We start from the raw sequence: 16,439 nt of genomic DNA on the forward strand, positions 1-16,439 counted from the left end.
GCCTATGCTGCAAAGCTTTGAAGGTGGGGGGGCAAGAGCCTTGAAGGTGGGCTGGCTTTGCTGCTCGGGACCTTTGTTATTATTATTAGAGGTTTAAACGTGGAATGCCTTTCATACATACTTCGAGTGGCTGCTTTTCTTTTCCGTTAATAATAGTTGCTTTTCTTTTCCGTGAATTACCATCCCCCCCTCCCCTTTTTTTTTTTTTTTTTTTTTTATAAAAGTTTTATGCATTTTAATTTTGAATATCTTGTACTCAAAATTTTGCCCAAAGTACCACAAGAAACGGTGTAGAAAAGCAAAAACTGAAAGTTAGGTCCATCGCCAACTAAAGATTGCTTGCTTGCCCAAAGTAAACAATTTTATTTGGTCTCAAACACTACTGCATTGCCCAAAATGCACACCCATCCATGATCCAACCCCCCACCCCCACGCATGTTAAGAGTCGTCGCTCAATCTTTTTTGGAGCTTTTTCTTTATTTTTTTTGTCCCCCGCCCGCTTTAATAATATTTTTGAATTCGACATGTGCCCTTATAATTAAATTCTGGGCCCTTTTTCTTTTTCAAAATTTATTAGCTGTCCCCTCTTCAGAGAGTACCCATATATGGCTTTTTTTGCAGCCTTTTTAATTAGTTTACATACCTTCGGGCTTAGGACGAAGTTTATTTACTTACTCCCGTTGCTTTCACGAAAAGTGTTTTTCAAGGCAATGCCGTGCGTGTGATAGATCAACATGGAAGCTGTAAATCTTTAACTTTGACTACTGGCTTCCACCGAAAATTATACTAATTCAGTAGTAGTATTAAGCAGCTTGTGCATGCATAAATCTTCACGGATTAGGATTACAGCTGGCTACTACTTGTTTTACTGTTTTTTAACCCTGACAAGATGATACACATTATATAAAAAAAACGATTATTTGAAAATACACCTTAATTTGCTACAGACTTCCTATAAACGATAAGGCAACGCACCTAATTAACAGGAATTAATTTCATGGTTTCTTTTTGAAGAAAAAGGGAGTTAGAATCTTTTGAGTACCCAAAGGGCCGGGATGGTGCATTGGGGGGATGGCAACTGATCGAGTTGGTGGCAAGCATATACGAAGGGTGCTAAAAGGTGTGATTAGGCATACTCGTAAAAGCAGCACTGAACTTGAGCAAAACGCCAAAACTCGAGAGAAAAGTTGATTTTCGATCGAGGATGAGATGGAGAAGCTCATGAAATAAAATAGTCCATGGAATGGATAGATGGGCATGGCAAAAAGACCAACAGGTTTTTCGTCACCATTTGTGAAATTCTAGCTGCTAAACGAGATTGCGATTGCGACTTGCTGTAGTAGGCCAAACGCACGCAGTTTTCAGAGATGATGAGATGCTAATACTGATAGGCCATCTTCTTGGCTTTCGACCAGAGAGCACTTCTAGCCTGGGGGATGATCAGTTCAATTCACGACCGACAATGTGTGTGTGTGTGTGTGTGTGTAATTAACGGCTTTAGATGGACAAAAACAAGCATTAAACAAAGATCATCTCCAGAAATGTTCTTCACAGATTAATCTAATGAGATCGCTGAACAATTATTCTAAACCAGAAAAAAGGGAACGCCTTTTTCTATGACATAAATTGAAAAAACACCGCCCTTTACACCATTCTTTAAAGTTCTTGTCGTAAGTTTCATGGCTATTGTCTCATCACTCCAGGCCTGAGCAAATCAGCTATGCTCTCCCTTTCCATGCTGGGACGTAATACTCTGATTAAGGGATTTAAGAAGGAAAGAGAAAGGGCAGTTCTTTTCATTTTCATCAACTCATGTTCCAGATTAAAGTCACTTTTCTCACATGCACCATATTTTCGAACCTATTCTAGTACTTATAAATCAATCCCATTAAGCTGTTGCAAAGAAAATTCTGGCTAATTAATAACACAATTTATGGATTTGTATGGAATAAAAAAAAAAAAAAGATAAGTAGATAAGTGTCAGTTATCTTCACACTTCTTCTTTAGAAGAAAATGTTTTTCTGACACTTGACAACCATACAAATATATATTTTTTTTACATAGGATTATAGGACAAAGCCCTAGAAACTTTTTTCTCCTTTTCTTCTCAATTAATTACCCATGAATTGGAATCCATTACTAGTCTTGATGATTACCTTCTTCTTCTTCTTCTTCTTTTTTAATTTTTTCTTGATGTTTGGTTTACCAAGGCCTCAGTCCCCCAGCCCCAAAACATAAGCAAAATCCAGAAACGCATGCACATGCATGGGTGCTTTGCACTGAGCATGCAGTCTAATTAAGCAGATGCGCGTGCCAGCAGGGCGTACCCAAATTGCATTAAGAATTAAGCTTTAATCACAGAAAACGACAGCTTTGAAAAGGTATATGCAAGAAAGTACTCTTACTATTTGCTTGCCATCAAAAAGCTTCAAACTGTTAATATTGTATTTGTCTGGAATTATATATATGTAATGCTGCCTAGATTCAATATAATTGGAGTTTGAGTTTGGCTCGTCAGAAACTGATTATTAATTCGAGTTGAACCTGCTTAGCAGGACTTGATTTGCTAAGTTTAATTTAACTTTTTTTTTTGTCAGCAACGATACATTTGTATAACCTATTCTATCTTAATCTAGGGGGAGGGGGAGCCTAAAGAGACTGTTGTAGGGGCTAGTGGGTATACAGACCCAACTAGACCACTAGACCAAGGGAGTGTTATGACACAACCCTTAGATTTTTTTCGCTGCTGATGAAGTTTGAACCCTCACCAACAGCCCAAGGAGGGACTTAAGTCCCTTCCTGGTGGCCACTGAGCCATTGGCCAGTGGTTTCTAGGTTTAATTTAACTACATGCAAAAGAATAGCTGAATAGGAGTATACTACTAATTTAACTACTGGAAGCTAGAAATGGAAAAGAGAATGTAGCTTAGCAGTAAAGAAATAGTAATACGGAGAAAGTCACACTTAGACATGTTTACCGAGAAGTAAATCAGTGTGTTGACAAATTGGCGAAATTGGGTGCTCAACAAGACGGGAATTTTGTATGCTATGAAAGTATCCCTTATGCTTTGAGAGGTCTAGTAGATGCAGATCTTAAGGGAATTTATTTCCCGCATTTTGTACCTAGACCTTAAGTTTGTTTAATATATAGTCCCTTTTATTACAAAAAAAAAAAAAAGAAATAGTAATATGGAATGTATGTGAAATAGTAAAATAAGATGGTAGCTGAGAGAGATGGGAGCTGACACAAGGAACATCTAGGGAAGTGGGAAAGAGAAACACCCAAAGCAAAGAACTTTGGAACCCCAGAATCCAAGTGTAATTCCCATCTGTCTACAAAGCCAAAGTAAAGAATAACAGAAATCTGTAGAATCCATCCATCCATTGTGTTTATGCTCTATAAAAATTGACACAGAAAAGCTAAAGTTTCAGTCTTTGTATCGGAGACTGGAAACACAACCCCCACACGCCCCTCTCTCTCTCTCTCTCCCCCCTATTCATTCTCTCTCTCCACTCAATTCCCTTGATCCCTTCTCTTCCCTTTCCGAGTTTTCAAAAAGAAGAAGAAAAAAAAAAAGAATAATGCATGTCTTGATCACAATTCAAAACCCCAGTATTTATTTCCACACAGCCACATGGGTATAACTGTAGAAAAACGCACATACACCAACACAACCTCCCATTCCATCCATTTCTTTGTTTTCTTTACTACTAGCTCTTGCCTTGGAGTTGCAAATTGTCAGACCATATATCAGAACCGAGGAATAGAAGCTTAGGAAATGGTGGCAATGGTGGAAGTGTGAATATAGCTTGCTTAGAATAGTCAGTTTGTGTTGGATGGATTTGCTTGGAGCTGTGCTGCAATTGGCAAATACTAAGCTGAAGGATAATAATTGGCGCAATCTTGATCAACAGCACCGGAGAAGAATAAGACAATTTCAATGTACAAAAGCACAGACGGTTTCACTTGTACAAGAAGAGTCAGAAGCAACAAGACATACAAGAAACCCCTCATCGAAAATGGATTATTCTTCTCCTTGTGGCTGCAGCTGCAATATGATCATTCCCCCAATCATTTATATCCTTGTTTGCATTCTGTTCTTCACCTCCTCTGTTTGTCCTGCTCATTCTCTTGAATCCCGAAACTCCAGCCATCAAGCCAATCAAACTTTCCGGCCGGGGGAGGAGTCACAGAAGCTAAAAACGGTTAGAGCCCATCTCACGAAAGTCAACAAGCCTGCTGTCAAGACAATTCAGGTAAGTGCCAATACCTATTTCCATTAAATAAAATTGCTTCGTTAATTTGCCTTCTTTTTCTCATTTCTCTCATCTTCTTTCTTGATTGTCTGGGTGAGCAGAGTCCGGATGGTGATACAATAGATTGTGTATTGTCCCATCATCAACCAGCTTTTGATCATGCTAAATTGAAAGGGAAGAAACCATTGGTACGAGATCATCTATTTAGTTGAATTATTATGATGAAAGAGTTAGTATTACGCCTTTTTTTTTTTTTCTTGCCCTCTTGTGGTGGTGGACATGTTTAACATTAATTTCAACGTTAACAAGAAGTTCATAAATTTGTAGGATCCACCTGAAAGGCCAAAAGGACATGATACAACTGGCATTTTACCAGAAGAATTCCAACTGTGGAGCATGTCTGGTGAATCATGCCCTGAAGGTACAGTTCCAATCCGAAGAACAAGTGAACAGGATATCTTGAGAGCTAATTCGATCGGAAGATTTGCAAGAAAATTACGAAGGCCTATTCGAAGAGACACCACTAGCAATGGCCATGAGGTCAGTGCTCAAGTCTAACAGAATTTTGAAATGAGGAATTAAATTAAGGTCCATCCATTCGGGGAAACAAAACTGAAAAAGACAAGTTATGGTAAAAAATTGCGAGTAAATGTGGAAGCTTTACCGCTGGTGGCTCTTTACTTCTTGCAACAAATTCGTGTCAGACTTCTTTTTCAGCATTTTACTGACTTTCATGGCTCTTTCACCTTTCATTCTTTCACTGATTTGGAAGGAAAGAATACGCGGTTCCCCAATTAAATGCATGAATCTCTGAATCACTCGCTTATTAGTTGACTCGTAAGTCTGTATTTATTATGAGTAAAAATTATTTCCAGCAAATAGCTGGCACATTGCTTCGATGAAATATGAGCACATAGCTGGGAACTTAGGACCAGTAACTTGGCTGTTGGAGAAATTATACGTACAAAAGGGTAAATTTGAAATTCCATAGTGTCTTAATTTTTATATGTGTGTGTGTGTGTGTGTTTTTTCAACAGCATGCTGTGGGATATGTAACTGGAGATCAATATTATGGAGCAAAGGCAAGCATAAATGTGTGGGCGCCTCGAGTTGCTAGTCAATATGAATTCAGCTTATCGCAGATGTGGGTTATTGCCGGCTCCTTCAATGATGATCTTAACACTATAGAAGCTGGTTGGCAGGCATGTTTTTTTTTTTTTTTTTCTTTTCTGTTTATCTATCTCAGTTCTAAAGAATTTAACGTTAGTTTTTAACTTAAAACCTGATTGAAATGGATTGGTCAAGTACAAACTACTTGTGTAAGGCAGATTTTTTGCTGATTACTAACTTCAAATTACTTAAATTAATTGCTATTTAGTAAGCAAGAGTGCATGTATCTTGCTAATTGCCTAGAAATATCTTGCAAATACCTAGCATGACATTTAATAATGATCACAAGGGATCAATTACGTGCCATGGTTTTTAAACATAGGAAATAATCTGCATGGTTTATTTTCACAGAGACAAATATTTACCATAATTCATTTTTCAAATTGAAATAGGAAGTCAGTCTACTTCTTTTGATTGGAAAGCATACAAAGATAGAAGGTAGTGTGAATGGTTGGTTGCTCAAAATTGATAACGAAAGCACTTATTACATATTCAACCACCTTTCCAATTCATTGATTTTTTTTTTTTTTTTTTTTTGGTTGGGTGTACGGAGCCATATATAGATCCTAAATTCATTTAATTCCCGCAGGTTAGCCCAGAGCTGTATGGGGACAACTATCCAAGATTTTTTACATATTGGACAGTAAGTGTCCAAGTGGCAGTAGAATTAATTAATGCCATTCATTCATCTTCTTTAAGGAGCTTATGATTAATCGTAATTAATTTGACCAAATTTATCAAGCTAATTCAATGAATGTTGTACAGAGCGACGCATATCAAGCCACAGGTTGTTATAATTTGCTATGCTCAGGCTTTGTCCAGACCAATAATCGAATAGCAATCGGAGCTGCAATTTCTCCCACGTCTTCATATAATGGTGGTCAATTTGATATCAGTTTATTAATTTGGAAGGTAACTAACTATTACTACTACTAAATTTACCTTCAAGCATTTTTGTTCTATTTTTCACATGCACTTTGTATTGTCACTTGTCAAAATCATATATAATCCAAAAGTTGTGATTCAAAGAGATTTTTGTTTGTCTTTTTCTCTTGGAAAACAAGAAATTTGTGCATTATTCACTTCTAAGTTCTAACTAAGTAATTATGCATACTATGTTTGACCTTCGAGAGAGAGAACAAAGAAAGTTTTTTTTTTTTTTCCGGAAAAAAAAACACGCATTGACTGTAAAACTACTACTGTACTAAAGAAGTCTAAGAATCAAGGTTCAAGTGGGCCTAGTAGAATCATTAAAATATCTCCTCGAGATCATTTTTGCCTTTCCCTTTAAGTCTCTTGAATATGGTATTCACATGGAAGGGTTAGACTATACATGATCACTAAATATTGCATTGAAAACTAATTTTTTTTTTTTTAAAAAAAAAAAACTTTGTCTGTAATCTTTTTCAATTTTTTTATAAATACACTTCAACTGCATTACTTCAATAGAGCCAAATCCCAGATATGTATGTATATATATATTTTTAAAAAGAGAGAGAGAGAGAGAGAGAGAGAACGTTGTCTGTCATCTGTATGTATATTACCACCATATCTCCACCTTCTCTTATAAAATACGGGGGACAAACTAAACTTAGTCATCTTCTCATTTTTCAACCAACACACCCCCCCCCCCCCCCTCAAAACAAAAACAAAAAAAAAAAAAAAAAGCCATCTCCGACAACATCACCATGATCATCACCATCACGTTTAGCCAAAAAAGAAAAGTAAAAGAAGGACTTGGTGGTATTAGTGCCAGGACAAGAAGCTTTATACATCCTAGGTATTTTGGAAGTTGGAGGCGTTATCCCGCAGGATGTAGGTCAAGTAGCTAACATGTGCACTTTTGTTTGGTCATTGTTTGTACGCGTGCCGTGAATGTTACAGTTCACCACAGAGAATGACTGCTGAATAGCTTTGCTTCTACTACTACACTACTAGATTGACAATTATGCTTCTTATGCGCTCCTTTTTTTTTTCCTACTTTCTCAGATTCTGTTGGCCTTCCTTTGCAAGCAAACACTACCATTTTTGTCCACCACATAAGATTTTTTGCTTCTTTTTTAGGAGGAGGCGGAGGGACCAAAAACAGTTGTCTAGCAATTAAGAACTAAAGCAGTAGTATTAGTAATGGCAGAATAATATATACTAGTATATAGGTATTGGCATATAGTTCATGAGCAAATTAACCTCATCACTAGCTGTCAACCTTAAATTAACAGAATAGAATGAAGCTCTAGAGCATTATGATACTAGCAATTTATTATGTTAATTTTGCAGGATCCGAAGCATGGGAATTGGTGGCTGGAGTTCGGAAGTGGGATATTAGTGGGTTACTGGCCATCTTTTTTATTTACGCACCTTAGGAATTCAGCGAGCATGGTACAATTTGGAGGAGAAGTGGTGAACAGCAGGTCGGGTTTCCATACAACCACCCAAATGGGCAGTGGACATTTTGCTGGGGAAGGTTTTGGTAAAGCATCTTATTTCCGAAATTTGCAAGTGGTGGATTGGGATAATAGCTTAATCCCATTATCAAACCTTCGAGTATTAGCGGATCATCCTAATTGCTATGATATTCAAGGTGGAATTAATCGCGTTTGGGGGAATTACTTTTACTATGGAGGACCCGGAAGAAATTCAAGATGCCCTTGAAAGCTAAAATTAGTACACATCTTTTCTTTTCCAGTTTTTCTTTTTACAACATGGGTTATCATCAGGAGATCGTAATAGAGGTTGGGTGATTCTTTCCAATTATTTTCAATCTAACAAGTGATCCATCCATAAATTATACTACTACTAGTTTGTCGGGGGGGAGGGGGGGGGGGTTGTGTAAATTGTTACGATAGTAAATAGTGGATATAATTTACTTTTAATTTTTCGTTTGTGTTTATCCTTCCGGCCGGCGTGTCTGAAAAGTTTCATCAGATTTTCTCACTGATCAGTTGGGGACGGTTCAGACTTCTAATCCACAAAATGTCTGATATGCATATTTAACAAGCTAGAAACGTTGAAGAGAGGAGGAGGAGAAGAGAGACACCGCGCCCCTGGGGGGGGAGGAGATAAGAAAAAGAAGATGAATGCTGCCAACTATCATGGTCGATTGAGATGTTTGACGTCCCCAATCCCAACATTAACATTTAATTTGAATACGCTGATGAACAGCCAGCACCTCTTAGCTTGATTTCCAAGCGAGTGAATGTGATTTGCAGATGAGTTGATTAATTGGAATATGCTGTACTGGATTATGGTAGGTTACACTCAATGCATGAAAGATATAGTAGAATTAGAGTACAAATTAATACTCTCCATAATACCTTTTCAATTCACGTCTATATGTCTTAAATTAAGCAGACAATGTAGTCGAGAGAAACTCCATGAAAATTAATGCTTTAAGTCTTGCTAATTAATATGGCGGTCCATGATAGATCCAAGCAACTCTTCTCTGCTGCCTCTTAAATGGATCTACCAACCGTTATCAACAATTGCTGGCTTGTAGAATAATACTTGCTACCTGCGCACAGCCAGTTTTTAGTACATTAAATTATGCAAGGCAACGAAATTACGATCGTGGGCCTCTGAAATCAGAAACTTGCTGCTGGTATCGATGCACTTGCTGGCTGCAATCATGGATTGAAATTGTGGACCTTTTGATGCTTCCATATTGGAGGAGGAGAGGTTGATGACGATGATGATGAACATTATTATACATATCTTGGGCCTTCCGGGGGGTTATGCACTCATGTCGCAGCAGTGATTATGCGTAGGCTTGATGATTGATCGTAATCTGGCACAAGAGAATACTATGATAGGCTGACCCCTCCAATGCTTCGTTATATGGTTTTGATTTCGAGGGCGACTGCTCATGCGCCAAAAAGTCTGAACTCTGCTTCATCTTTATATCTATAATACAAAACCGGCTATAGACAATAAATATGGATAATAAGAGCTACCCATTGGTGAGAGATTCCGTTGTGTAAAAAACATTATACTAATACAAATGCATAATACAATTTTGCATGCATGGCTGACGAGCGAAGTACCTGCTATTACCGGAAATTATTCATTTTTTTTTTCTTTCACAACATATTAAAGGGAATTAATTATATGTCACATAATTCTGTTTTTGGTTCGAGAGAGATTCTAACATCTATGTTGGGATGTCTTGAATCAAGTCTTTGAACTATGGCGATTTAACTATGTTGCGTTTCGCTGAACTTACGGTATATATTAGTTATTGTGTCTGTTTTTATTTTGAATCTTGGTTTTGGACCTATTTTTGGGTCCAGTCCGTTTGATTGTTTGGTTCTATATATATATATATATATATACCTTATATTCATTCTGTTAATACTTCTGATTCATTCCAAGCCCTAATAAAATTTGATTCCCCCAAAGTTGTTCTAGTGTTCTTGATTGTTCTCTTGTTTTGTTGCATCTGTTATAACAATCTAATTACAAGGGGAAAAGGGAGAATTATATGTAACCTAATTCTTTACTCTTAAAGTACATTATGTACTTGGGATTTGGTTTAAATGATCACAAATGGAGTGGAAAGTCATAACAGGGTTAAAATGCTCGACCACTGAATTATAGTGCATGATGGTCGCGAATTGACTTGTAAAAAGTTCAACTGCAAATCAAGTTTCTTTAATGTACGTATCTGAATATTCTATAATTAGTTTTTATGATCAGATTTAAACAATCGAGAATGAGGCCATATATGCATGAAAAATGTGAGTTTTCCCCTTTTAAATGTACATATTGTGGGTTAGCAAAACCTTGATGCACGTTTATTCTGAAATGTCCGAAATTTTTTTGTTAAAAACGTGTCTTCTTCTCTACGCACAACCCCTAATGAGGATTCAAGGTCCAAACAAAATTGAGTCTTGACTATCTCAACTGACACGGTACTAATCTATTAAGATTAGTACGGGCACATAAATGGTAAATCTTGATTGGGCTTCAACTGTTCTTGCAAAGAACAAATTGTTTAACTGATCTAAAACTTAGCCCAGCTTCGGCTCAAACCTATCTCTTTGTCAAAGGCACATAAATGGTGAATCTTGATTGGGCTTATAGTGACAAGACTTAATAGTCGTACTGTGAAGGCCTAACACGTCTATCTGACTGTAAAGGCCCAGCCATAAGTTTTGGGACTTGGAGGCATATATTAAGACTTTGATTGCCATTTCCCCTTTAATTAATTGATTTCATAACATTGATTAGGTGAAGAGGGTAATCAACGTGACGCGTGAGAACCCCGTGTTTGATCCCTATCATTCTTTCCGCATATTTTAAGTCAGATTAAACATGCTTTGAAGCGTGTTTAAAGTAGTATGTATGTCTACTAATAACAGGAAGTGAGGTTCATATAAGACGAACCCCAGGAAGTCAGTTTGGCTGCAATAGCAATAGAGTATTATAATGCCATCCCGTTTCCTACTTATGGAATCTAATCTTAATCTTAATTAATTATATGAATTAATTTTTTCAACACTGATAGTATATACACTATCACCATTGGATTTTTCCAATTATGCAAAATTTAAATTTAGAATTCAATTTTCACACACATGTTATGAATCCAACGATGATAGTGAATTCAATTTTTACACACATGTTATGAATACAACGATGATAGTGTATACACTGTCATTGCATAATTGTCATTCATCCAACGGTGATAATGTATACATTGTCAGTGCAGGAAAGATTTACTCTAATTAATTATATTAGGTAGTACTACTATCAATTATTAAGTGCTTAACCTAATTTTTAATATTAGACCGTATATGTTCTCGAATCTTCTTCTGTACTCGCAAATATATTAGGAACACCACACTAAAACATATGCATATGTGCGAATGCGACTATGGATTTGACTGGGAAGGAGCATGCATGACCATGACCACACCAGTACATACGTTATACGTACGTGTAATCTGTGACTTTTAAGTTTTTTCTTTATAAAAAAAAAAAAAAAAAAAGAGGATATGATTTATGCAAATCAATCTGCCAACAACATTTAGTGGCTGCACAAACTCCCAAGTAAATGTAAATCTTCCAACCAGACGTCCTTATCCCACAAAGACAAAAAAAAAAGTTAGCAGCTGGGGATTAATTTTATCAATCTTCTGAAGAAACTTCGGATTTATTCAGTGTACCAGTTGTAAACACCACCACAACTTTTCAAATTTTGTCATTTAATATGCAAATGCAAGATTATTGACTTTATGCCTAGAGAAAACCACTTGGAGACATGATCATCGTGTTGTACTTTGCATTCTGATGGTGAAATACTAATCTGTGAACTCAGCATCTAGCACACAATGGATGCTCAGTTTTATCGAGTACATCCATCAAAAATCATCGTCAAAATGCTACTATAGATTACAATTACAAAATGTTAGTACAAAACAACAGTTTTATGAAGAGTACCAAAATGTATTTAAAATATATATATATACAACCAAAAAAAAAAAAAAAAGAGAGGGAGGAAAAGGAAACAAACGCAGTGAGATCATAGTTATTAAATCCGGGCCGGCCCGGCAGTCAAATCGATGAACCGGTCATTGGGCCGGGCCGAGTCTTAAATTAGATCGTTTGGACTACAGAACTGTTGACTAGTCAACGGCCCGGCGATCGGACCGGACTAACCCGGAAACCCCGCCGGGTTTGTCCACGGACCGTTCCCGGCCCGTTTTTGATGAAAAAATTTTATTGCTTTTGTCAAAGCTCGAACCTTGGACTTCCACCAATCAATAATGCATGCTTACCACTAGGCTACTCCGAAATTTGTTAATAAAAGGTCTTTATTATAATATATATATGTTCTTTCAATTCTATCTTTCTTTTCTCTAAAATAAATTTATTTGAAATCTTTTAATAAAAATTAGTACCCTCCAAACTCCATAATTTATAAAATGAATTTCAAAAATAACACATTACATAATTCATTTCAAAGATAAATATTAATTTAATAATTTTTTACACTTAAAATTCATAAATAAGCTACATTATTACATTAAATATAGATAAAATTTTACACTTGAAGTTTGGTGTATTACTAAATAACTTTATATTTAATTAATTCTTATATGAATTAATTATTTTATAGCAAATTAAATTAAATGAGCTTTTACTATGGCATTATTTATTACAATTTATATCATATATCTTATATAAAAAATTATGAAATATAATATTTAAATATATTTAGTGACCCACCGGTTCAACCACTCACCCACCGGTCGAACCAGTAACCCGTTGACCCACCCCCTTCGCCGGTTCCTTCCCGGTTGGGTTTAATAACTATGAGTGAGATAACACATGAATACTAGTCAAATGGAAATGGTACTGTGAAATTACTCAAAAGTCAAAGGTTGAAAACTTCTCTTTTTAGGTTGGTTATGGAATGTAAAACGTACAATAAATCAGTAGTCTTTAATTACATCAACCTTTTCGATTCCGTGCGTGTTTAATGAGTTATGAAATGAAATCGCCGTGCACGCAAATTTGGGTGAGCTCCTTATTCGTGCTTTTGGCCCTCATTAAACTGCTCACCTACCGCCGACCATCTGCTGTCAAGTTATTGTCTATTATTTGTAAAATTATTTTACTTCCATTATAAACAATTTTTCAATAAATTATTTATTTATTTTTTACTCACTCTATCCCATATTGATGCGTTTGTTTTTCTTCTTCACTCGTTCCAAACTACAGTCCACCTTCTAATTGAAAAATATAATTAACTTTTAGTTTATCTAAAATACTCTTATTTGATACACTTCGTTGCCAGTAAAAATAGCCTATCTTATTTAATATTGTTAACTTTTTCGCTAATAATTATTTTGATATATGTTTTGAATGGTGCAATATACCAATATTATTATTGTTATAATGAACGTAAAGGCATAGTAATTACTAATTAGTGATATTTCTAATATTAATATATGGGTATTTTAAGAAAATATTAGATTATATTTACTTTTTCAACAAAATTAATTAATTTTTCTTAAACTATATGAGGAAAAAAATTTGAAATTATCAAAATGGAATGAAATGAGTATTTACTTTTAATCTTACATACATGCTTCACCAAAAGTACTTCAATGTTGTTTAAAAGAGCATCGACAAAATAATCTTCCATAAGAGTCGCATGTGTCCGGCTAATTGCTTAGAATACGGACGAAAAAAAGATTAATCGGACATCCATAGCTCTGACAGACCCATGGTTCCAGTCAAACCTTCTGACACCGCTGACAGTCGGGCAGTGGAAATTTTTTTTTTTTTTAATAAAGTTGTCGGCTACCGGGCTGACAAGGCCCAGTAGCCGACAACTTCTGCACAAAGCTGGTTGCCGGGCACTTTTTGAAAAAAAGAATCCCAACGTTGAATTTGAGGTTTCCGAAGCCAGAGAATTTGGACCAAAAAAAAAAGGCTGCTTGAATTTAGGCTTGCTTTAGCATCTCGTTTCATATTTGCAATAATTGAGGTGTATATATAAAAGAAAGGGTTGGGATATCAAATATGATTAAAATAAAGGAACATGTGCAATTTTGATCCCCTGACGTTTGGTCTATGAGTTAAACTAATCTGTGATATTTTGACAAAAATAATTATGAGCGCAAATTTTTTATTTTAGCCAAATTTAGGACAACTAATACAAAAATATAACATATAACGGTCAAATCAAATTACAATTAGTCAAAAGTTTGACTTCGTATTTTTTCGTCTCTTATGTTTTAAATAATTATATTTCAAATGAAATAAAATGTGAATTACATTAAATCCATAAAAAAATGTGGTCTAATTCTCATTAAAATCCTTAAAAGTAATCCACATTGTCAAGACATAATAGCCTAAAGAGCATCTTTTCATTATATTAATTATCAACAAATGATAACACATACATCATATATAAAAGAAAATTTAGTGAAAAAAGAAAATTTTAATTTGAGTACATAGTAACTTTAGTTGTAAAAAGTATTAGGATATGAGTTTCAATCGGTTATGATCAGGTATTATGATTATAATAACAAATAAAGATGATTACCAATATAAAAAACTCACATGAATTTTTCAAAAATTCCTTACAATTTCTTCTTGTCTTTCCTTCATATTAAATCAAATATTTCAATAATACAATTTAATGTATTTATATTTATGTTCATTGTAAATTGATAATTTTATTGAATAATTTAAATAATTATAAAATCTTTATTTCAATTGAAACTTAATAGACAACTAGTTGAAATGTCAAAAAAAAAAGAAAATATTATTCAATCGACTCAACGATATATAGTTACTTATATTATAATAGAATATTTAATTAACTTTTTTAATTTGTCAAATATAAGTATTGGACATTAGATGATGAACAAATTTTTAAGAGGACTTATATTATGATTTTAAAATATATAACATTTTTGATCCATGAATAATCCGCTTTCTCCTGTGCTCGAATATACTTCTTTGTGCGTCTCCACATGGTAGAGTTGGCTTCCTTGCATTATGCACAGAAAAGTGAAGTCTCCGCACCGGAATGCTAAACGAGATGCTAAAGCAAAAACAGCCTTTTTTTTTGGGTCCAAATTCTCTGGTTTCAGAAACCTCAAATTCAACGTTGGGACTTTTTTTTTTTCAAAAGGTGGACTGGCTATCGGGCACTCTCAGCCCAGCAGCCAGCTTTGTGTAGAAGTTGTCGGCTACCCGGCCTTATCAGCCCGGCAGCCGACAATTTTATTAAAAAAAAAAAAAAGAAGTTTTTTCCGCTGCCCGACTGTCAGCGGCGTTAGAAGGTTTGACTGAAATTTTGGGTGCCGGCAACCATAGATTCGTACCATGGTTCCGTCAGAGCCATGGAATGAATGTCCGAATAATTTTTTTTTCGTCCATATTCTAAGCAATTAGCCCATGTGTCCTGTGTCGATTTTCCATTTACATGTAGTTGTTCATCGAGTCTTTCCCAAAAAAAGGTCAAAGATTCTAATCCAATTGGTGATTGATTATACAAAGTAATTAAAAATGGTTTAGGACCAACAACGAGAATCACATGGTCGAGTTGTTGGTAGAAGGAAATGATAGGTCCCTGTTTTTAAATAGGAGGGAATCGGAAATGGTTACGAGCTCAATCAACCAACCAGAATTTGTCGGATTTTAAAATGGGGAGCCGCTGCATGTGCGCTGCACCATCGGGTCCCAAGCACCAGAAAGTCTAAGCCCACAACTATTCACAGCATGTTGTCAGGAATGGAAGGACTTAAGTGTAATTAGTGAAAATTAAATACCTATATCTGTTTCTGTTAGGTTGGTTACTCAGGTGGTTAGAACTAATGATGTCAGCAGCTCAGTTAGTTAGTAGACGGTTAGCTAGCTAATCTCCTTATAAGGAGCTCAGTACACGAGATGATCATTATTAGCAGAATAACAAATTGATTCTTATTTCTCCCCCAATTTCTTCTCACTTTACTCTTCTTCCTCATTTCTTATTCTTCCTAAATTCCTTCCTCTCTTCCCTGCGCCTACGACATCTCAGTCTCAGGAATTCTACTTGAATTCCTGACAAGTGGTATCAGAGCTGCGAATCCTCGGATTATTGCAGCTCATCACAATGGCAGAAGGCACCCGCTTCAAGAATATGGAAGATCAACTACGGAAACAAGAAGTTCGATTGCAGGAAGCTCTGCAATCAATCCTCTCTCTTCAGCAAAACCAGCAGGAAGTTCAACAGCAGCTGCGAGGGGAAATGGAGAACTCCAACAAGGAAATGAGAACAATGATCGGCGGCATGGACCAGAAACTCAATGCCTTGGTTCAGATCATGGCCAGAGAAAGGAATGGAGAAAGGGAGGAAGCAACTCAACTAGAGAAAACCCCCATTCTACCCACGCCGCCACCACACACGAAGCTCCAACCGGAGTTTGGCACCAGTCAATGCTCAAGAGTCAAACCTCCCAAGGTATTTTTACCCAATCCACCAAGGATCGAATTGCCTTTGTTCGCCGGAGAGA

At 35.9% G+C, this 16,439-nt stretch overlaps 1 protein-coding gene across 1 annotated transcript; it reads left to right on the forward strand.

The window, feature by feature from the left end:
• Positions 1-3,273: 3,273 nt before the first annotated feature.
• Positions 3,274-8,834, forward strand: LOC113719362 (protein neprosin). Its single transcript, XM_027244577.2, has 7 exons — positions 3,274-4,257; positions 4,359-4,445; positions 4,585-4,797; positions 5,295-5,459; positions 6,017-6,070; positions 6,193-6,339; positions 7,705-8,834. Exons 1-7 carry the CDS (start codon positions 3,838-3,840, stop codon positions 8,077-8,079), a joined length of 1,461 nt encoding a protein of 486 aa, XP_027100378.2. The 5' UTR covers positions 3,274-3,837; the 3' UTR covers positions 8,080-8,834.
• The last annotated feature ends 7,605 nt before the right edge of the window (positions 8,835-16,439 follow it).

This window comes from Coffea arabica, chromosome 11c, assembly GCF_036785885.1.
Source record: "Coffea arabica cultivar ET-39 chromosome 11c, Coffea Arabica ET-39 HiFi, whole genome shotgun sequence".
NCBI classification, from domain to species: domain Eukaryota; kingdom Viridiplantae; phylum Streptophyta; class Magnoliopsida; order Gentianales; family Rubiaceae; genus Coffea; species Coffea arabica.

Excerpts from the sequence above, each read along its gene's own strand:
- LOC113719362 (XM_027244577.2), top strand. The coding sequence starts at position 3,838 with ATGGATTTGCTTGGAGCTGTGCTGCAATTGGCAAATACTAAGCTGAAG. Across the intron at positions 4,798-5,294 it reads CCACTAGCAATGGCCATGAG|CATGCTGTGGGATATGTAAC; the intron begins GTCAGTGCTCAA and ends TTTTTTCAACAG. Across the intron at positions 6,071-6,192 it reads GATTTTTTACATATTGGACA|AGCGACGCATATCAAGCCAC; the intron begins GTAAGTGTCCAA and ends AATGTTGTACAG.